The 22,602-nt window shown below is 41.1% G+C and overlaps 1 protein-coding gene across 1 annotated transcript in view; it reads right to left on the bottom strand.

Annotated features, from left to right (window-relative positions):
- The window catches only part of LOC127672456 (STAM-binding protein-like), a 157,486-nt gene that overhangs the window by 2,079 nt on the left and 132,805 nt on the right, over window positions 1-22,602 (bottom strand). Inside the window, exons 2-5 of the mRNA XM_052167630.1 lie at window positions 5,473-5,597; window positions 4,585-4,722; window positions 1,170-1,282; window positions 40-139 (exon numbers count right to left, since the gene is read on the bottom strand). Coding sequence (XP_052023590.1) covers window positions 40-139; window positions 1,170-1,282; window positions 4,585-4,722; window positions 5,473-5,597 — 476 coding nt within the window. The remainder of the gene's footprint in view (window positions 1-39; window positions 140-1,169; window positions 1,283-4,584; window positions 4,723-5,472; window positions 5,598-22,602) is intronic.

Here is a 22,602-nt window from a genome sequence, read left to right as displayed (position 1 = left end):
TGAAAACATGGCCTTGATTACTTGTACAAAGATACATACACAGAAGAGAGCTGTGTCTTGTCTGTGGGTGTGGAACCCTCTCCGTGGACAATCGGATATTTCTTGTAGTCCAATAGGTGTCAGTGTGAAAATTCCAGTTCTGAAATGAGAAAAGGCAGACACAGTTGCACACATTTGCCTCCAAGTCCTAGTTTCCTCTGTCTCTCTTTTCTACCTTTCTCTCTACCTTTTTCTTTTGTTTTCTTTTACTCATTTCTCTCTTTTTCTTAGATGTCTCTTTTTTTCTTATATGTCTCTCCCTCTTTCTCTTTTACCGTCTCATCTCTCTCAAAACCTCCTATCTCTCTTCTCGTCTTCTTTGAACAGTGTTTCCCTTCTATTTTAGTAACTGCGGACTATGTCTGCCTATTGTAATTGATCATGGTCCACGCTGTCCTCCTCCTAGACCTTGACATCCATGTCCTAGTTTTAATTATCCACTAGTTTCTTAGTGTTTCTCCTTTATTTTTTTCTTTGATGTCTTTCCCCCTGATCTTCCATCTACACTTTCTTATTTATTTATTCATTCATTCATTCATTTATTCACTTTCCTTCCTTTTGTCATATATAAGCATCTCTGTCTCTCTGTCTCTGGATCCCTTTCTTGCACGATAATCTAAGTGGGCAGAGGAAGTCAACAGTAGAAATATGTAGGAAGAACAATGTAGCAATGAGTTAGGTCTGTTTAAACCAATAAATTTGAGGCAGAAGGGACAAAATTCTAAAACCAGAGCAATCTTATTCCTGTAGCACATCAAGTGTACAAAAATATTATAAAAGAAAGCAGGATGATTCATTGCTTGCCCAATACTACCTCTCCTGAAGAATTCAGAATAACACAGCATTGTGAATGTGAAATAAAAGACATAAAACTCTTATACAGTGTTTTCTGTGGAATTTGTTCAATCTCTGCCTCTTGAGTAAATTTCTTGAGAGGTTGTCTTAGAAAACCAGCAGTGGTGTCATCTTATCTTTTAAGAGTGGCCTTGTGATCATTAGAATATGCACCTTAAAGGAAGGCTTTCATAGCAATCAATTAAGACATTCTGTACATAGACAATTTTTAAATAGTTTGGAGCCATTGACAATTTTGTAATTCTAAATTCCAGACTTGAATCTCACATACTTACTGTTTATACTTGGGAGCACACACCACAGCTATGGATTCAGGGAGCATCGTTTGGTATGCAAAATGTGTGTGTAGATCTACACTTGACAAAAAGGCTGTCTGGGTTGGATGGGTCTGAGAAGACAAAAGAAGTCAAGAATTGTAAGTTAGCCCAGTCAGCTATGGTTGATCCAGCAAGGAAGGGAGGCCATGGATCATTAACAATCTGTTCTCTCCTGTGATTTCCAAAATCTCTCCATGCAGACCCACATCTGTCATGTGGAAAAGGAAAATTGAACCATCTGCCTGATAATACTATGACTCTTTCCTTTACTTCCCTCCCATTCTCACTGGGCCACCAGATGTAACTACCCATCAGACGAATACATTCATGAGTCCACACTTACAGATAGTAATCACATTTCTGCACAATGAACACAAAGTACTGCTAGAATTGAGGAGGTTCATATATAAAATGGAGGAAGACATGGTGAGTTCAAGAGAGGATTCAATTTCAGAGGAAGGAAGTGAGAAATTTGGAGCAGGCTTTTAGCAGATTCTCATTTCTATCTCTAAGTTGTGTATGCATATAGATGCATCCACCTTGAGATATTTAACAACTCTATTTATGTATGTACACTCACAACTATGCTATAACTTATTTTTCCCTTTTTTTATTCGATATATTTTTATTTACATTTCAAATGATTTCCCCTTTTCTGGACCCCCACTCCCCAGAAGTCCCATAAGCCCCCTTCCCTCCCCCTGTTCTCCCACCCTCCCCTTCCCACTTCCCTGCTCTGGTTTTGCCCTATACTGCTACACTGAGTCTTTCCAGAACCAGGGGGTTGTACATCATTTTATGTGTGGATTATGGTTTTGGTATTCCAGTTTTCTAGGTTAATATCCACTTCTTAGTGAGTGAATACCATGATTGATCTTTTGAGACTGGCTTACCTCACTTAGTGTATGATGTTCTCCAGCTCCATCCATTTGCCTAAGAATTTCATGAATTCATTGTTTCTAATGGCTGAATAGTACTCCATTGTGTATATATACAACATTTTTTGCATCCATTTTTCTGCTGAGGAATACCTGGGTTCTTTCCAGTTTCTGGCTATTATAAATAGGGCTGCTATGAACATAGTGGAGCATGTATCCTTATTACATGCTGGGGAATCCTCTGGGTATATACCCAGGAGTGGTATAGCAGAATCTTCCGGAAGTGATGTGCCCAGTTTTCTGAGGAAGTGCCCAACTGATTTCCAGAGTGGTTGTACCAATTTGCAACCCCAACTCTTTTTACATATGTACACTCACAGCTATGCTATAATTTAAAACATCAAGCTTTTGACAACTAAAGTGAAATCAAAGAAAAATTGAAGAAAACAACAAACAAGAAGATACCATGTCCAAACCATCTCACAGGTCCTACAGGTCAGTAATCTGCTAACCCATTTCCTAAGAGCAGCCTTCTCACTTCAAATTCCCCTAGATTCTAGGTCCTAGATGCCTGCTTCAGTATGACCGTTATGACAGACTCCACATTGACCAATTCCTAATCAAGTGACTTCTTGTTTTGAGGCACAATATTACAGTTCAATCAACTTGGCACCAAATTCTCTACCTACAAGTCTTATCGTCCTGAATGCTGGGGGTCCAGGAGTGTGACAGTACACCCAGATTTTATGACATTATTGAACATTGCAATGTCTGCCCACCATGACTTAGAAGGCATTAAGTCAATATCCTCAGAGCTCCAGCAGGTCAAATCCTGACGTCATTCTTCCTGCATCCCTGTTATGCGGCTTCTGAGAACATCATATCCAGTTCTCCTTCACCCTTGTTTCTTCTTCATCCCTATATACCCTGCTTTCCTCATTAGACATTCACCTAATCTGCCAGGGAATTGTTTCTCTTGCAGCCAGTTCTCCCTATTTACCAGGTTCATGAGCCACCTGCACGTGGCTCAGGTCCCTCTCTAGGCTTCTCACAACATCCTCCCAATGTTGATGCAGTTGGAATATCTAACATGTGCCTTCAATTCCAAACAGTATAACTGAACCCTGCTGTCAAGATCTGTCCTCTTCTGCAACCCTATTCATGTTTATGAGAGGAGCACTTCTAACTCCATGAGCCCAATTGAAATCCTGCCCAGTCTGACTCCTCAGCCTCTACCCCTATTGCCTGGGTATCTGAATTACCCTGATCCATCCTACACACAAACAAGACTATCACCTTCTTATCCTCATTCCATGGTATAAGCTCCCAAACCACACCTGACATTCCCTTCCCAAGGAGCCCTTCAACTCCTTAATTTTAACTTCTGGAGTATGGCTTTGGTTACATCATTCTTTTGCTCAGAATAGTCCAGAGTTTTCTCTATACTCCAAATCACTCTCCATTTTTACCTCCATCCTAGACAAGGTATGCCAGGGTTCTCTTTGGTTATATATGTGAAGATCAGGCATCCGTTTCCAAAACAAACCACAAATCCTAGCCAACAGAAATGTTCACTGATATAGGATCTCAGTGTATATCTCTCCAATGCTATCCCCTCTCCCATAAATATTTTGGGCTCCTCCTCCCAAGTCATCATGTCACTTTACATGTGACAGCTCTTCCTCTGCAACCCTCACTGTCCTATATTTCTCACCTGAAGTATATTGTGCACTTTGTCTCATGTGACTTGGTGCTCATTTTATGTGTGATTTCCCTTTTGAGTCCCAAGCCGCAAAAGGCCAATATCAGTTGGCTATAATATATTGTTGAATTTGGCACAGCAGGAAGAATTTATACAATTGGAATGAAGAGCATCAGCACTTCCCAAGGTCTGACTAGAAGTTTTTGATCTCACAAAAAACACCACTAATGCTCCTTCTTGTGGCTTATATTCGTTGTTAGAATAATTTCAATAGTTTTGTGAACTTCAGTCTTTGAAAATAACAGAATCATCCAAGAGACTCTCTCGGCAAGTAAATGTGTTTTCTTGAAAGTCAAAAGATGTATGCTATACATGTTCAAACACTTCAAAATCTTGCATGTAAGATCATTTCAGTGTACACAAAGGAAGTACTTCTTCATAAATAAAAAACACAATCATTAGAACAGACACTCTTGGCTTACTTAAGTTTCATCTCTACACCTTTTAGGTATATGGTCTATATACATTTTCTCATATATCTTGGCAAGCTACCATTCTCCACGCAGATTAACATAAAGTTGAAAGTTTGAACAATTACTCCTAGTAAACATAAAATACAAAGAGCTGTAAAAGTGCCAGGAAATGCTCCTTTGATTTGACCTGCACACTATTGGTTATACATGCTCAGAGCCGATGATCTGGAATGAATTGCCTCTGTGCACAGCAAGTTTTAGGTAGGCTGTTTTGAAGAAACAGAAAAGGAACCCTCATTCCCAGAGGTCCTTTTGCTTACATGTATCCATCCTAATGTAATAAGTCCCAGTCCTTCTTGAATAAAGAAGAGGTCCTCCTCATGCTTTGCACAGCAATAATCTGGGCCTCCTTCCTGGACAGGAATGAGGATATGGCTGATGTGATATTCCACTCCAACCTGCCAGGAGAAAACAACTTGTCACAACTCTTGGAGGTCTCAGACCCATTCTCTCAGACACACAATAGGCCCCAGACCAGACAGTACATGAATCTCATTTTTCTTTCTCCCTTTGTGGTTTCAAATCCTTGGCTGCTCTTGTGCTTTGCTAAGATACAGCTAAAAAGGAACAGATGTTGAGTAGAAATGTAGATGTCCAGCTTGACACCTCCTGGGCTGAGGGTCTTTCCAGTAGCAGCCAGTAGGATTGCTCAGGTGTCTAGAGATGCCTAGGAAACTTGTGCTCAAAAGCTTACCAGAGTAGATACTCAGACCAGGACCTAAAAGCCATTGATTTCTGGTTACAACGAGGCAACTTGTCTGTTTCCGGGACTTATGCCTGGCTACCTGCATTTCTGCTTTCTGTTTGCATTCTTTTACCTTTAGGTAATATAGAACTCTGACGCTGAGGCTCATTTGAACTTGTAAGAAGATTCCAGCATCAGTTTGCCAGTGCCTGGAATTTCTGGCACTAGCCCCCAACTAGAATGAACATTTCTATCTATAGCATTGAACCACATTGTTCATTTCAAAAGACTCTCTAAAGCAACCAAATACAAAGTCATCCAATACAAGATGGCCAACCTTGTCAACCATAGTTCCTTCTGGAAGGTGATGTGTATGGATAGAGACCCTAGATATGTTCCCTGAGAGTCATGTAAAGTCAAGGGGAAAGCAACAGCCTCAAATCAGAAGTGTTTATATCTTTACCAGGGCTCCACATAGAACACCACATGTCTCTATTTTTTTCTTGGTGTTCATTCCTGCTGCAGTGAGGAATTTATCGCACAAATCATGAGGGAGGACCACCTGGCGCAGGCCTCTGCCTTTCTCAACTGTAATGGAAAAGAGAGAAAAGTATGAGGAGACAGGGCCTGGTATCCCTGAGGAGAACTCAAGTCTATCACCCTAGGAAAGTAATACAAAGTCATTGAGATCCTTTTCTTCATCCCCCTCCTCATGATAGGCAGGGAGTTTTACTCCAAGCTCTGGTTACTGGTGTCTGGGAGAAGGGGCCATGGGCTTTACTGTCTGCTTAAGAGGATGGAGCAATATTTTTGGATGTGACTCTTAGCTGATATAAAATTTCTCTGTGAAAGTCCTCATTGGACAAAGTCATCTCCTAACTGAGTAGAACACCATAAGCATTCAGGGAGCTATACTGTCAGAGAAAAGCAAAACTTCTGCTGTGTTTCTCCTGGCAGAGACAGGTCTCCTTGGATCTTCATTCATATCTCCAAATTTTTTGGCATTTACGCTCTGAAGTCTAGACTTGTATTTTCCTGTGTCCACCTGGACGTTGCCTTAGATCTTGACTCACACAAATGACTTACAATCTGTGACATCCTGGCATGCATTGAGTCAAACTACACTTATTCCATAGAATCCACCTTGATGAAGCCAGCTGTGGTTATGCTCAATCATATGAAGCATTTATGATAGATCTGTGAGGCTGTGAATAAATCCTTCAGGTAATAAGAGGATGCAGAGAGCACAAATACATACACAGTTTCTTATCTCAGGGTCAGACTACCACAATCTGTCCACAATCTTGCAATGTTTTAAGGATGAGGGAGACCCATGTGGTCACTGAAGTGCAGGGAAAGTTCAGAATTTTTTTAACAACATCTGACAGATACATATGGAAATATTGCTCTGTCTCCACATGCTGACAAGACAGTCAGGTTGTCAAGACAGATAAAAGCAGCACTCATCTCATGAGGTTCTGTTACCACAGCATAGCCAGCAGATCAATGGAAGCAGAAGACTGAGCACATGGCAGGAGATTCAGGATTCCGTGTCGGGCCCAGTGTTCCAGACTTGAGGCACCTGTCCAGCACCTCTGCCTTACCTTACTGGTGAGCTTCAGTCTCACTCCTGTTTTCCTGACCCAGATGCAATTTGAACAACTTCTATACAAGGCTTGTCCAAGTAAGAAAACGATGATGACTCACCTGGACATTCTAAGGTGCCAGTTTCTGCAGCCTCCTTGGCAGCTGGTGATGTTGTTTGAGCTGCTTCATCACAGGCTTCCTTTCCTGAAGGCACCACTGTTGGGCTGAAAGTTCCAGTTGTTACTGAATAAGGCTGAGCTTCCTTTGATGAAATTGGTGCTCCAGCGCCCACCTCCCACCTTGTTTATTTTTCTTGAGAACCATACCGTTTTAGAAAAGGAAAGGAAGCCCATTTTGAAATTCGTGTTCTGGTCTTCTTTTTTTCTTCCAAGAATGATGCCTTCTTGGACAGTTCTTCTTCCTTCTTCTTCTGTAGGAAAGGAAAAGAATTTAGGCCACTACTTCAAATTTTGGAAGAAACGTCTTTTCAGCCCAGATATGAACAAAGTGTAGTTCCGTTAAAGTCTGACATTTCAGCCTAGGGCATGTATCCCTGGTGTTTTGGAAAATCCATTCTTCTACCTTACTCTTTTCCTGTTTTTAATAAAGTTAGGTCTCAGTCTTCTTAGTATGCCATGACATTGTGTGTGTGTGTGTGTGTGTGTGTGTGTGTGTGTGTGTGTGTGTGTGTGAATGTTCATGTGTGTTGATTGGATTACAGAGGGAGCCCTTTCATTGACTCACACTTCAAAGACACTGCACAAGACAGTCCTGGGATCAGACTGTGTAGATGTCACACAGTCCTCCTATATCCATGCTTCCCCTCACACTGACCTTTTCTGTCAAGTAAACGAAATGTTCTTCAGAATATTCATTTAACAGGTCTCTCTTCAGCTCCTCAGCCCTTACAAAAATCTGTTTTATTGTCTGCAATACAAAACCAAAATGGATAATTAGAACAGTGCTAATGTTAGAAAAGAGAGAAAGAATAGAAGATGGCAGGGGCAGCAGTATCTCGTGCATGTCTTGAATGCAATTCCCAGCCATCCCCTCTGTACAGAATTCCTGAAACAGCACTGCCCACCCCCCCATGCCCCCCCTCCCCCCCCCCCCCCCCGCTTCCTTCTAGTGTCATCATCTGTGTCTTTTTGGTGAGCAGTTGTGTTCTGCTTTGGAGATTTTTGGTCAGTCACATTGAGAATGAAACCCTACCTTGAGGATATTTGATTTTTTATAAATCTCCACAACGTCTTTGTACTTTTTATCTGCAGGGAGCTTTTCCACATAGAGTCTAAAGGAATAGAGCAGAGAGACTAAGCTGGGCAGAGAAACTAAAATGTCTAAATGAGTCCCTAAGGAAATTTGGACTCTGTTGTCACTGCTTCAGAAGTTACTGGTATTTAATAAGGCACACCCTGAGATCCCACATCAATTTCCATTACTTAGACTGGAGAAAAACTATCAAAATTCTTCCATGATACTGGCACATTCAGCAAACATTAGTTGTCAATAAGCATAGTTAAAGTGATACAGTGCCAGTTGGTCATTTCAACACCCAGGAGGCACCAGATAGACACACAATCCTTGAGGAAACAGGTTGTAATCCTGGACTTCATACTAGGAAATAAACACAGTGGTCTGAGTCTTTCATTCCCAATATTAATCTTTGCCCACATAGCACTTTTGTTTATTGCTACCTGGGAGTGTACCACCTTACCTCAGACATCACTAGGTAATGAGAGGAGATACTGAGGGTGCTCAGTTCTAGGTGGTGATGTTCCCTGGCTACCTAGTCTCATGATGCTAGTAAACTGCTTCAACCCTTATGTCTGTCCAAGATTCAAGATTCACTGCCTTGTCAAAAACTCTTCTTGAGAAGAGGATATGACCAGAAACTCAGTCTGGGAAGCTGATGTATGGGAGAACTTGTGACTTTTTGGTAAGAGAGATTTGTTATTGGAGAAGGGAAAAAATGAGAGTAGATTTTTTATGATCTCAAGAGAATGCCTTCATTTTACGGGAAACCACCAGTGGAAAACCAAGAGAAACCCTGTTGTAGTATTTGTACAACAAAGGGAATGCAAACTGTGGTACCTCAACTCATCTGTAAATCTAAGCTCTCTAGTTGTGGAACAGTAATTGACGTACCTACTAAACATTCAGTCTTCTGAAGATCAATTAAATCATGTCCAGAAAACCCCTCCCTATACTATACTATATATATATATATATATATATATATATATATATATATATATATATATATATATATATCCTTATATTCTGTTTCACAAAATTTTTTTTTTTTTTTCATGAGCATGGGAGGTTTTCCCATTTTTTTTTTTATTATTCGATATAATTTATATACATTTCAAATGATTTCCCCTTTTCTAGCCCCCCCACTCCCCGAAAGTCCCGCAAGCCCCCTTCTCTTCCCCTGTCCTCCCACCCACCCCTTCCCACTTCCCCGTTCTGGTTTTGCTGAATACTGTTTCACTGAGTCTTTCCAGAACCAGGGGCCACTCCTCCTTTCTTCTTGTACCTCATTTGATGTGTGGATTATGTTTTGGGTATTCCAGTTTTCTAGGTTAATATCCACTTATTAGTGAGTGCATACCATGATTCACCTTTTGAGTCTGGGTTACCTCACTTAGTATGATATTCTCTAGCTCCATCCATTTGCCTAAGAATTTCATGAATTCATTGTTTCTAATGGCTGAATAGTACTCCATTGTGTAGATATACCACATTTTTTGCATCCACTCTTCTGTTGAGGGATACCTGGGTTCTTTCCAGCATCTGGCAATTACAAATAGGGCTGCTATGAACATAGTAGAACATGTATCCTTATTACATGGTGGGGAGTCTTCTGGGTATATGCCCAGGAGTGGTATAGCAGGATCTTCTGGAAGTAAGGTGCCCAGTTTTCGGAGGAACCGCCAGACTGATTTCCAGAGTGGTTGTACCAATTTGCAACCCCACCAGCAGTGGAGGAGTGTTCCTCTTTCTCCACACCCTCTCCAACACCTGCTGTCTCCTGAATTTTTAATCTTAGCCATTCTGACTGGTGTAAGATGAAATCTTAGGGTTGTTTTGATTTGCATTTCCCTAATGACTAATGAAGTTGAGCATTTTTTAAGATGCTTCTCCGCCATCCGAAGTTCTTCAGGTGAGAATTCTTTGTTTAACTCTGTACCCCATTTTTTAATAGGGTTGTTTGGTTTTCTGGAGTCTAACTTCTTGAGTTCTTTATATATATTGGATATTAGCCCTCTATCTGATGTAGGATTGGTGAAGATCTTTTCCCAATTTGTTGGTTGCCGATTTGTCCTCTTGATGGTGTCCTTTGCCTTACAGAAACTTTGTAATTTTATGAGGTCCCATTTGTCAATTCTTGCTCTTAGAGCATACGCTATTGGTGTTCTGTTCAGAAACTTTCTCCCTGTACCGATGTCCTCAAGGGTCTTCCCCAGTTTTTTTTCTATTAACTTCAGAGTGTCTGGCTTTATGTGGAGGTCCTTGATCCATTTGGATTTGAGCTTAGTACAAGGAGACAAGGATGGATCAATTCGCATTCTTCTGCATGCTGACCTCCAGTTGAACCAGCACCATTTGTTGAAAAGGCTATCTTTTTTCCATTGGATGTTTTCAGCCTCTTTGTCGAGGATCAAGTGGCCATAGGTGTGTGGGTTCATTTCTGGATCTTCAATCCTGTTCCATTGATCCTCCTGTCTGTCACTGTACCAATACCATGCAGTTTTTAACACTATTGCTCTGTAGTATTGCTTGAGGTCAGGGATACTGATTCCCCCAGATTTCCTTTTGTTGCTGAGAATAGTTTTAGCTATCCTGGGTTTTTTGTTGTTCCAGATGAATTTGATAATTGCTCTTTCTAGCTCTGTGAAGAATTGAGTTGGGATTTTGATGGGTATTGCATTGAATCTGTATAGTGCTTTAGGCAAAATGGCCATTTTAACTATATTGATTCTGCCGATCCATGAGCATGGGAGGTTTTCCCATTTTTTGAGGTCTTCTTCCATTTCCTTCTTCAGAGTCTTGAAGTTCTTGTCATACAGATCTTTCACATGTTTGGTAAGAGTCACCCCAAGATACTTTATACTGTTTGTGGCTATTGTGAAGGGGGTCATTTCCCTAATTTCTTTCTCAGCCTGCTTATCCTTTGAGTATAGGAAGGCCACTGATTTGCTTGAGTTGACTTTATAACCTGCCACTTTGCTGAAGTTGTTTATCAGCTGTAGGAGCTCTCTAGTGGAGTTCTTTGGGTCACTTAGGTAGACGATCATGTCGTCTGCAAATAATGATAGTTTGACTTCTTCCTTTCCAATTTGTATCCCTTTGACCTCCTTATGTTGTCGAATTGCCCGAGCTAGTACCTCAAGTACAATATTGAAAAGATAAGGAGAAAGGGGGCAGCCTTGTCTGGTCCCTGATTTCAGTGGGATTGCTTCAAGTTTCTCTCCATTTAGTTTGATGCTGGCTACCGGTTTGCTGTATATTGCTTTTACTATGTTTAGGTATGGGCCTTGAATTCCTGTTCTCTCCAAGACTTTAAGCATGAAGGGATGCTGAATTTTGTCAAATGCTTTTTCAGCATCCAATGAAATGACCATGTGGTTTTGTTCTTTGAGTTTGTTTATGTAGTGGATTGTATTGATGGATTTCCGTATATTGAACCAACCCTGCATTCCTGGGATAAAGCCTACTTGATCATGGTGGATGATCGTTTTGATGTGTTCTTGGATTCGGTTGGCAAGAATTTTATTGAGTATTTTTGCATCGATGTTCATAAGGGAAATTGGTCTGAAGTTCTCTTTCTTTGTTGGATCTTTGTGTGGCTTTGGTATCAGCGTAATTGTGGCTTCATAGAAGGAATTGGGTAGTGTTCCTTCTGTTTCTATTTTGTGGAATAGTTTGAAGAGTATTGGTGTTAACTCTTCTTTGAAGGTCTGGTAGAATTCTGCACTGAAGCCATCTGGTCCTGTGCTTTTTTTGGTTGGAAGACTTTCTATGACTCCTTCTATTTCTTTAGGCATTATGGGACTGTTTAGATGGTCTAGTTGGTCCTGATTTAATTTTGGTATTTGGTATCTGTCAAGGAAATTGTCCATTTCCTCCAGATTCTCCAGTTGTGTTGAGTATAGGCTCTTGTAGTAGGATCTGATGATTTTTTGGATTTCCTCAGTTTCCGTTGTTATATCTCCCTTTTCATTTCTAAGTTTGTTAATTTGGATACTTTCTCTGTGCCCTTTGGTCATTCTGGCTAAGGGTTTATCTATCTTGTTGATTTTCTCAAAGAACCAGCTCCTGGTATTGTTGATTTTTTGTATGGTTCTCTTTGTTTCTACTTGATTGATTTCGGCCCTGAGTTTGATGATTTCCTGCCTTCTACTCCTCCTGGGCGAAATAGCTTCTTTTTGTTCCAGGGCTTTCAGGTGTGTCATTAAGCTGGTAATGTATGCTCTCTCCATTTTCTTTTTGGAGGCACTCAGGGCTATGAGTTTTCCTCTTAGCACTGCTTTTATTGTGTCCCATAGATTCGGGTATGTTGTGTTTTCATTTTCATTGTGTTCTAAAAAGTCTTTAATTTCTTTCTTTATTTCTTCCTTGACCAAGGTATCATTGAGTAGAGTATTGTTCAGTTTCCACTTGTATGTGGGCTTTCTGTTGTTTCTGTTGCTATTGAAGACCACTTTTACTCCATAGTGATCAGATAGGAGGCATGGGATTAGTTCGATCTTCTTATATTTGTTGAGGTCTGTCTTGTGACCAATTATATGGTCGATTTTGGAGAAGGTACCATGAGGTGCTGAGAAAAAGGTATATTCTTTTGTTTTAGGATAGAATGTTCTATATATATCTGTTAAATCTAATTGGTCCAAAGCTTCAATTAGTTTCATTGTGTCCCTGTTTAGTTTCTGTTTTCCTGATCGGTCCATTGAGGAAAGTGCAGTGTTGAAGTCACCCACAATTATTGTGTTAGGTGCAATGTGTGCTTTTAGTTTTAATAAAGTTTCTTTTACAAAAGAGGGTGCCCTTACATTTGGGGCATAGATGTTCAGGATTGTCAGTTCTTCTTTTTGTATTTTTCCTTTGACCAGCAAGAAGTGTCCCTCAGAGTCTCTTTTGATGACTTTGGGTTGAAAGTCAATTTTATCTGATATTAAAATGGCTACTCCAGCTTGTTTCCTGAGACCATTTGCTTGTAAAATTGTCTTCCAGCCTTTTACTCTAAGGTAGTGTTTGTCTTTGACCCTGAGGTGTGTTTCCTGTAAGCAGCAAAATGTAGGGTCCTGTTTACGTATCCATTCAGTTAGTCTGTGTCTTTTTATTGGGGCATTAAGTCCATTGATGTTAAGAGATATTAAGGAATAGTGATTGTTACTTCCTATCATTTTTGACGTTATTTTTTAAATTTGAATGCTTAACTTCTTTTGGGTTTGATGAAAGGTTACTATCTTGCTTTTTCCAGGGTGAAGTTTCCCTCCTTGTATTGGTGTTGTCCTCCTATTATCCTTTTTAGGGCCGGGTTTGTGGATAGATATTGGGTAAACTTGGTTTTGTCATGAAATATCTTAGTTTCTCCATCTATGGTGATTGAGAGTTTTGCTGGATATAGTAGTTTTGGTTGGCATTTGTGTTCTCTTAGAGTCTGCATGAGATCTGCCCAGGACCTTCTAGCCTTCATAGTCTCAGGTGAAAAGTCTGCTGTGATTCTGATAGGTCTTCCTTTATATGTTACTTGGCCTTTTTCTCTTACTGCCTTTAGTATTCTTTCTTTGTTTAGAACATTTGGTGTTTTGATTATTATGTGACGGGAAGTATTTCTGTTCTGGTCCAGTCTGTTTGGAGTTCTGTAGGCTTCTTGTATATTCATGGGCATCTCTCTCTTTAGGTTAGGGAAGTTTTCTTCCATAATTTTATTGAAGATATTTGCTGGCCCTTTAAGTTGTAAATCTTCACTCTCCTCTATGCCTATAATCCTTAGGTTTGGTCTTCTCATTGTGTCCTGGATTTCCTGGATATTTTGGGTTACAAGCTTTTTGCATTTTGCATTTTCTTTAACTGTTGAGTCCATGGTTTCTATGGAATCTTCAGCATCTGAGATTCTTTCTTCTATCTCTTGTATTCTGTTGTTGATATTTGTATCTCTGTCCCCTGATTTCTTCCCAAGGCTTTCTATCTCCAAAGTTGTCTCCCTTTGAGTTTTCTTAGTTGTTTCTACTTCTGATTTTAGATCCTGGATGGTTTTGCTTAGCTCCTTCACTTGCATGTTTGTGTTTTCCTGTAATTCTTTAAGAGATTTTTGTGTTTTCTCTTTCATGAGCTCAGCCTGTTGACCAAAGTTCTCCTGTATTTCTTTAAGAGATTTTTGTGTTTCGTCTTTCATGACCTCAGCCTGTTGAGCAAAGTTCTCCTGTATTTCTTTAAGTGTTTTTTGCATTTCCTCCTTGTTGGCTTTTGTATTCTCCTGGATTTCTTTCAATGATTTTTGTGTTTCCCTTGCAAGGGCTTCTACCTTTTGATCCATTGTCTCCTGAATTTCTTTATGTATGACCTTCATGTGTTCCTGTACCAGCATCATGACCAGTGATTTTAAATCCAAATCTTGTTTTACTGGTGTGATGGGGTATCCAGGACATGTTGGTAGAGGAGAATTGGGTTCAGATGTTGCCATATTGCCTTGATTTCTGTTAGTGACGTTCCTGCGTTTGCCTTTTGCCATCTAGATCTCACTGGTGTTAGTTTATCTTGTCAGTGCTGGACTCACCAGTGCAAGCTGCCCCTTCCCAGTTGGCCTCTGGTGCACAGCTTACCTCCTGCACTGCTTGTAGACAGTGTGCTGCTGCCCAGGCTGTTCAGAACCCAAAGCAGGCACCCGAAGGCTCCCGCTGGGGCCCGCTGGATTCACTGGAGCACACTGACTTCTCCCAGCTGGCCGCCCGGAAGCCCAGCTAGCCACTTGCAGGACTTGGAGATGTAATGCTGCCGCCCAGACTGATCTGGATCCGGAAGCGGAGAGAGTAGAGCTAAGGGCTTCTGCCTTAGGCCTTGCCCCAGATTGTGTCTGTGGAGCAGATGGAGCCCGTGTGCACTCCCAGGGAGTGCCGACAGTGTATGCTACTGTGACCTCCCCTGAGTTCCGCTCACTCCGCTGGGCAGCCGATCTGCCAACCGGGCTATCGCACACAAGGTTAGCCTGGCCGCCCAGTCCCTGAGTCCAGGCAAAAGCCTGGGAGGCCAAGGTCCGAGCAAAGTTCCCCTACGGCTTTGACTGTTAATTGGGTTTGCCAGGTGACTAGGATGGCGGGCGTGTGCGCCCGCGCTCCCTGAAAGCGCCGGGAGAGTCTGCTTTGCTAACAATCACCTGGGCGGGTTGACTCACAGATGGCCCACCAAGCCGCCCACTTCTTGGGGTCAGTCCTGTGCCTTTTGCGGCCTGGACCCCCGCTTTGTTAGCCTTAGGCTATGCCTGTTACAGGTCTGCCCGCCTGAGCTCTCTGTCGTCCTGCAGGCAAAATGGCGGCGGCGTGCTCGCAGGCCTGGGCAAAAAACCTCCTGGTTGGGTTGGCACCCCGATGGCCCCCCGACCCGCCCAGGGCCTGGGTGCAGGCCAACGCCCGTCGGGCTCAGACCACCGCGGTGTTGGCCTCGGATTATGTTTGTGTACCTCAGTCTGTCCGATTCCTGGAGTACGGAACCAAGATGGATCCTCCTCTCCTGACTGGTGGGAGGCCGAGTTCTGAAGTGGCCTCCGTGCAGGAAAGGCGCCGCACAACTGCAGCTGCTTGCTGTCCGGCTGGTCAGCGAAGGTCAGTGGTCGTGGGCGCAGGGCCTAACTGGTCCCTGTGACGCCTTGGTTCCACTGCTGATGGCCCTTCAGCTGGATCAGCCACTGCTGCCGCTGCTGCCGCCGCCGCCGCCGCCCCTGTTTCACAAAATTTAAGGCCAACTAGGATTAGTGAGACTTTTCCATCTTCCCCTTACTAAAGTCAAAGCACACTTGTCACTGAGGCTGTAAGAAGTATTTCATGGTGACAGCTTTACAATCTATTTTTCACTCTTCTTATGCAATACAATGAATAGTTTGGAGAAATTCCTAAGGATGGTTAACCACACTGAAGCTAGGTAGTCAACAATCCTCTGGTGACTGTGAAGCTACAGGAATGCCTACCTCTCTCCTATAGAACTCAATAAGTGTGGCCACCCATCAGAGACAAATCTGTGACTGTTTACATCAGAGGAGATTTGAAAATCAAAAATAGCTATCAGTTCAGATACACACTGATTTTCAGCCCTCTTTTCTTCCACTATGAGCTGGACCTTGTGTGCCATTATATTTCCTTATTTATAACACCACCACCTTTGTTCCTCATATCTTTGAATCACAAGAAAAAGCCTGTGTGGGCAGTTCCAGAAATCTGATGAAAAGATTACATCCTCAAGTTCTATAGCTGTCAACAAAGAAGAAAACCCTGAATAAAACAGCAGACTGAGCAAAAAAACAAGTTCCAGAAAAGGAGTAGAAACTGCAGGTTCTCACGTGAGGTACTTGTGGTAGAGCACAAAGGCTGCTTCCTTTTGTCCACATTGATCAAGGTCAGCTGCCATTTTATAGAAGTTTTTGCTCAGGCTCACGTAAAATGCCCACGAAACATTGTTGTTTATTTCAATGTTCTGCCCAAGAGCACTTAACAGTTGGAACCTCTCTTGGGGAAGAAGAGTAGCATTATCATGCCTGGCAATGGTCTAAGACAAAAAGGAAAAGACAGGAAACATCAAAACACTTTGTCTGGCATGCTGGCATTTCAGCTCTCTAGCACATTAATGGCTTTGCCCACAGACACACACACACACACACACACACACACACACACATATACACACACACACAATTGTGTATGTATATCTGTGTCAGATTCACAAACCTCTCTCCCTGAAGAAATTAGAGTGAATAGAACACCCCTTGTGTCAATTCAGCTTCATACATTTAGTGAATAATCCCACCTTGGGATTTCCTATTATGCTAGTAAAGTGGTAGATTTGGGATTAGGGATGCCTGTTACCATTGAAAAACATATTGCAAAGGAGCTCTGAGGGAATGTTCAACTTAGGAAGCCGGCTTACAAATAGGTTATTTATTGAAATCAGGACCAGAAGACTTCACATAGCTGTGAGTGGTTGTGTACAAATAGGAGGGTTATGCATTTGCATGATCATGAGGAATGAAAACTAAGTTCCTGATGTTTAAGAGGTTCAGAAATTAAGGCTGAGAATCTTCAGTAGGCCATACAGGCTTTGGGAACTCTGAGCACCTTGAACCATAGCATTGTACAAGGCTGTCTTGGGTTAGAATGTTTCAGAGCAGTATTCAATATAGTGTAACGACTAACTGGACAGAGCATTGACCTGTTTTCTCTGATCCCAGTGGCAATATAAAGAAAAATTGATATATGAGGAGTTGGGTGAAAACATTTGAGGATTACTAGTCTAAACACACAAAAAAGACATTGAGATTTTAAATTTGCCTCAATGAATTCCATGCAAATTACCTTTATTTGTAACTGTGTTGAGACCACACTTGTTGTTCCTGTACACAAAGACTCGTCATTGCCTAGACTCTGTTGGTCTGAGTGCCTAGGGTTCAGGAGGTTCCCACCTGTCACAAGATGAACAATAAGTTAGGAAAGGAGATACTTTGCTTCTCTGTGAATTAATGTTATATTAATGTTATATTACATTAATATATGCATTGCTAAATAAACCACTGTGCCATAGTAAGCCAATCTCCATTGAAAATTCCTGGTAATCCCCTACAATGCTGCATAAAGCCATTCCAGGACCAGGGCTCTCTTCTTCCTCTCCTAGTTTCTTCTTCGGAATGATTTGATATGTGACAGGACAGAGAAGTGGGAGGGGGTTGATTGGGGAACAGTCAAATGCAAGAGGGCTTATGGGATTATGCTGAGGGGCAAACAGGGAAAGGGAAAATCATATATAATATAAACAAAGAATATAGAAAATAACAAAAGAGAAAATTCCTACAAATGATAAGTTTCAATTTATTTCTTTTTTTTAAATTTTTTTTATTCGGTATATTTTTTGTTTACATTTCAAATGATTTCCCTTTTCCTAGCCCCCCCACTCCCAAAAAGTCCTGTAAGCCCCCTTCTCTCCCCCTGTCCTCCCACCCACCCCTTCCCACTTCCCCGTTCTTGTTTTGCTGAATACGGCTTCATTGAGTCTTTCCAGAACAAGGGGCCACTCTTCCTTTCTTCTTGTACCTCATTTGATGTGTAGATTATGTTTTGGGTAATCCAGGTTTCTAGGTTAATATCCACTTATTAGTGAGTGCATACCATGATTCATCTTTTGAGTCTGGGTTACCTCACTTAGTATGATGTTCTCTAGGTCCATCCATTTGCCTAAGAATTTCATGAATTCATTGTTTCTAATGGCTGAATAGTACTCCATTGTGTAGATATACCACATTTTTTGCATCCACTCTTCTGTTGAGGGATACCTGGGTTCTTTCCAGCATCTGGCAATTATAAATAGGGCTGCTATGAACATAGTAGAGTATGTATCCTTATTACATGGTAGGGAATCCTCTGGGTATATGCCCAGGAGTTGTATAGCAGGATCTTCTGGAAGTGAGGTGCCCAGTTTTCTGAGGAACCGCCAGACTGATTTCCAGAGTGGTTGTACCAATTTGCAACCCCACCAGCAGTGGAGGAGTGTTCCTCTTTCTCCGCACCCTCTCCAACACCTGCTATCTCCGGAATTTTTAATCTTAGCCATTCTGACTGGTGTAAGGTGAAATCTCAGGGTTGTTTTGATTTGCATTTCCCTAATGACCAATGAAGTTGAGCATTTTTTAAGATGCTTCTCCGCCATCCGATGTTCTTCAGGTAAGAATTCTTTGTTTAACTCTGTACCCCATTTTTTAATAGGGTTGTTTGCTTTTCTGGAGTCTAACCTCTTGAGTTCTTTATATATATTGGATATTAGCCCTCTATCTGATGTAGGATTGATGAAGATCTTTTCCCAATTTGTTGGTTGCCGATCTGTCCTCTTGATGGTGTCCTTTGCCTTAAAGAAACTCTGTAACCTTATGAGGTCCCATTTGTCAATTCTTGCTCTTAGAGCATACGCTATTGGTGTTCTGTTCAGAAACTTTCTCCCTGTACCGATGTCCTCAAGGGTCTTCCCCAGTTTCTTTTCTATTAGCTTCAGAGTGTCTGGCTTTATGTGGAGGTCCTTGATCCATTTGAATTTGAGCTTAGTACAAGGAGACAAGGATGAATCAATTCGCATTCTTCTGCATGCTGACCTCCAGTTGAACCAGAACCATTCGTTAAAAAGGCTATCTTTTTTCCATTGGATGTTTTCAGCCTCTTTGTCGAGGATCAAGTGGCCATAGGTGTGTGGGTTCATTTCCGGATCTTCAATCCTGTTCCATTGATCCTCCTGCCTGTCACTGTACCAATACCATGCAGTTTTTAACACTATTGCTCTGTAGTATTGCTTGAGGTCAGGGATACTGATTCCCCCAGAATTTCTTTTGTTGCTGAGAATAGTTTTATATATCCTGGGTTTTTTGTTATTCCAGATGAATTTGATAATTTCTCTTTCTAACTCTGTGAAGAATTGAGTTGGGATTTCGATGGGTATTGCATTGAATCTGTAGATTACTTTTGGCAAAATGGCCATTTTAACTATATTGATTCTACCGAACCATGAGCATGGGAGGTTTTACCATTTTTTGAGGTCTTCTTCCATTTCCTTCTTCAGAGTCTTGAAGTTCTTGTCATACAGATCTTTCACATGTTTGGTAAGAGTCACCCCAAGATACTTTATACTATTTGTGGCTATTATGAAGGGGGTCATTTCCCTAATTTCTTTCTCAGCCTGCTTATCCTTTGAGTATAGGAAGGCCACTGATTTACTTGAGTTGATTTTATAACCTGTTACTTTGCTGAAGTTGTTTATCAGCTGTAGGAGTTCTCTAGTGGAGTTTTTTGGGTCACTTAGGTAGACTATCATGTCATCTGCAAATAATGATAGTTTGACTTCTTCCTTTCCAATTTGTATCCTTTTGACCTCCTTATGTTGTCGAATTGCCTGAGCTAGTACCTCAAGTACAATATTGAAAAGATAAGGAGAAAGGGGGCAGCCCTGTCTAATCCCTGATTTTAGTGGGATTGCTTCAAGTTTCTCTCCATTTAGTTTGATGCTGGCTACCGGTTTGCTGTATATTGCTTTTACTATGTTTAGGTATGGGCCTTGAATTCCTGTTCCTTCCAAGACTTTAAGCATGAAAGGATGCTGAATTTTGTCAAATGCTTTTTCAGCATCCAATGAAATGACCATGTGGTTTTTTTCTTTGAGTTTGTTTATGTAGTGGATTGCATTGATAGATTTCCGTATATTGAACCAACCCTGCATTCCCGGGATAAAGCCTACTTGATCATGGTGGATGATCGTTTTTGATGTGTTCTTGGATTCGGGTTGGCAAGAATTTTATTGAGTATTTTTGCATCGATGTTCACAAGGGAAATTGTTCTGAAGTTCTCTTTCTTTGTTGGATCTTTGTGTGATTTTGGTATCAGCGTAATTGTGGCTTCATAGAAGGAATTGGGTAGTGTTCCTTCTGTTTCTATTTTGTGGAATAATTTGAAGAGTATTGGTGTTAACTCTTCTTTGAAAGCCTGATAGAATTCTGCACTGAAACCATCTGGTCCTGTGCTTTTTTCGTTGGAAGACTTTCGATGACTCCTTCAATTTCTTTAGGCATTATGGGACTGTTTAGATGCTCTATTTGGTCCTGATTTAATTTTGGTATTTGGTATCTGTCAAGGAAATTGTCCATTTCCTCTAGGTTCTCCAGTTGTGTTGAGTACAGGCTCTTGTAGTAGGATCTGATGATTTTTTGGATTTCCTCAGTTTCTGTTGTTATATCTCCCTTTTCATTTCTAAGTTTGTTAATTTGGATACTTTCTCTGTGCCCTTTGGTCAGTCTGGCTAAGGGTTTATCTATCTTGTTGATTTTCTCAAAGAACCAGCTCCTTGTTTTGTTGATTCTTTGTATGGTTCTCTTTGTTTCTACTTGATTGATTTCCTGCCTTCTAATCATCTAGTTTGATGATTTCCTGCCTTCTACTCCTCCTGGGTGAAATAGCTTCTTTTTGTTCCAGGGCTTTCAGGTGTGTCATTAAGCTGGTAATGTATGCTCTCTTCATTTTCTTTTTGGAGACACTCAGGGCTATGAGTTTTCCTCTTAGCACTGCTTTCATTGTGTCCCATAGATTTGGGTATTTTGTGTCTTCATTTTCATTGTGTTCTAAAAAGTCTTTAATTTCTTTCTTTATTTCTTCCTTGACCAAGGTATCATTGAGTAGAATATTGTTCAATTTCCACGTGTATGTGGGTTTTCTGTTGTTTTTGTTGCTATTGAAGACCACTTTTACTCCATAGTGATCTGTTAGGAGGCATGGGATTAGTTCAATCTTCTTATATTTGTTGAGGTCTGTCTCGTGACCAATTAATTATATGGTCGATTTTGGAGAAGGTACCATGAGGTGCTGAGAAAAAGGTATATTCTTTCGCTTTAGGATAGAATGTTCTATATATATATATATCTGTTAAATCTAATTGGTCCAAAGCTTCAATTAATTTCATTATGTCCCTGTTTAGTTTCTATTTTCCTGATCAGTCCATTGAGGAAAGTGCAGTGTTGAAGTCACCCACAATTATTGTGTTAGGTGCAATGTGTGCTTTGAGCTTTAATAAAGTTTCTTTTACGAATGAGGGTGCCCTTGCATTTGGAGCATAGATGTTCAGGATTGAGAGTTCTTCTTGTTGTATTTTTCCTTTGACCAGCAAGAAGTGTCCCTCAGGGTCTCTTTTGATGACTTTGGGTTGAAAGTCAATTTTATCTGATATTAAAATGGCTACTCCAGCTTGTTTCCTGAGACCATTTATTTCAATTATAATTGTAAGTGTATTATTCTGCAATTTGGGTTGTCTCTACCATCCTGCTTCAGCCACTTAATTGTAGGATTAAAAGCCTGTATCTCTATGGCCCCCTAGTGCTAAGGTGGCATATCTTCACAAGTAGTGCTGGCACTGGCACTTCTTTTAAAGATTTTGCCTGGAGGATTACAGCAGGTAATATAGTTTCTTTGTGTCCTAGACATGACACACAGTCACATTTTCTGTCCTGAAATTTCCATTCAAACCATAAAGATCTGGTCCATGAGGGTTATACTCTGAGTCCCCAGTAGACACAGCTGCCAATCCTGGCAGGCCAGACAGGACAACCCTTTCCATAGAGGGTTGGCAGTTGTGGCAGCTAGTTTCCCTCCCATCACAACACTGCTACCACAATGAGACATCTTGGCTTTGAGTGTTCCTGTGAACACCCCAGCTCTCTGTCTGCTTCTCTGGAAGACCTCTCACGAACTACCTGGGTGTGTTATCTACACTGTTCTCTTCTATGCACTCTACCTCTAGGTGGGCTCAGAGCCCAGCCTGTTAGTTTTGCTACTATGGAATGTGAAGATACTTTAGTGGAAGATAGAATGCTCTGTCCAAAATCATGAGCTCAGATATATCAGAGCCAAAACTAACACTAGGGCACCAGATTCTAGTTCAGTACATTCCCTATGCTTCCACACTTTCTGAACTTCTCAAAATATATGGGGATATCAGCTAAAGAAATGTGTAGATTTCTTTCCTCTCCAGACATTTTAAAGTTTGTAATATGAGCAAAGTTTGGGAAAATAGGTTTGTCCTTATGATAAGGACCCCAAATTGATTCAGGTGTTGATTGGCTAATAGGTAGAATAGTATCATGAAACTGGTAGTGATGTCCAAAAATATAAGAAGGGACAATTCATACTGCTCAAAGGAAAAGTCTTATGCTCTGAACATAAGTGCACCCACATTCATAAAAGCAACTTTAATAAAGCTCAAAGCACACATT

This window comes from Apodemus sylvaticus, chromosome 1 (assembly GCF_947179515.1).
Source record: "Apodemus sylvaticus chromosome 1, mApoSyl1.1, whole genome shotgun sequence".
Taxonomy (NCBI): domain Eukaryota; kingdom Metazoa; phylum Chordata; class Mammalia; order Rodentia; family Muridae; genus Apodemus; species Apodemus sylvaticus.
This window is presented reverse-complemented; position numbering and strand designations above follow the sequence as displayed.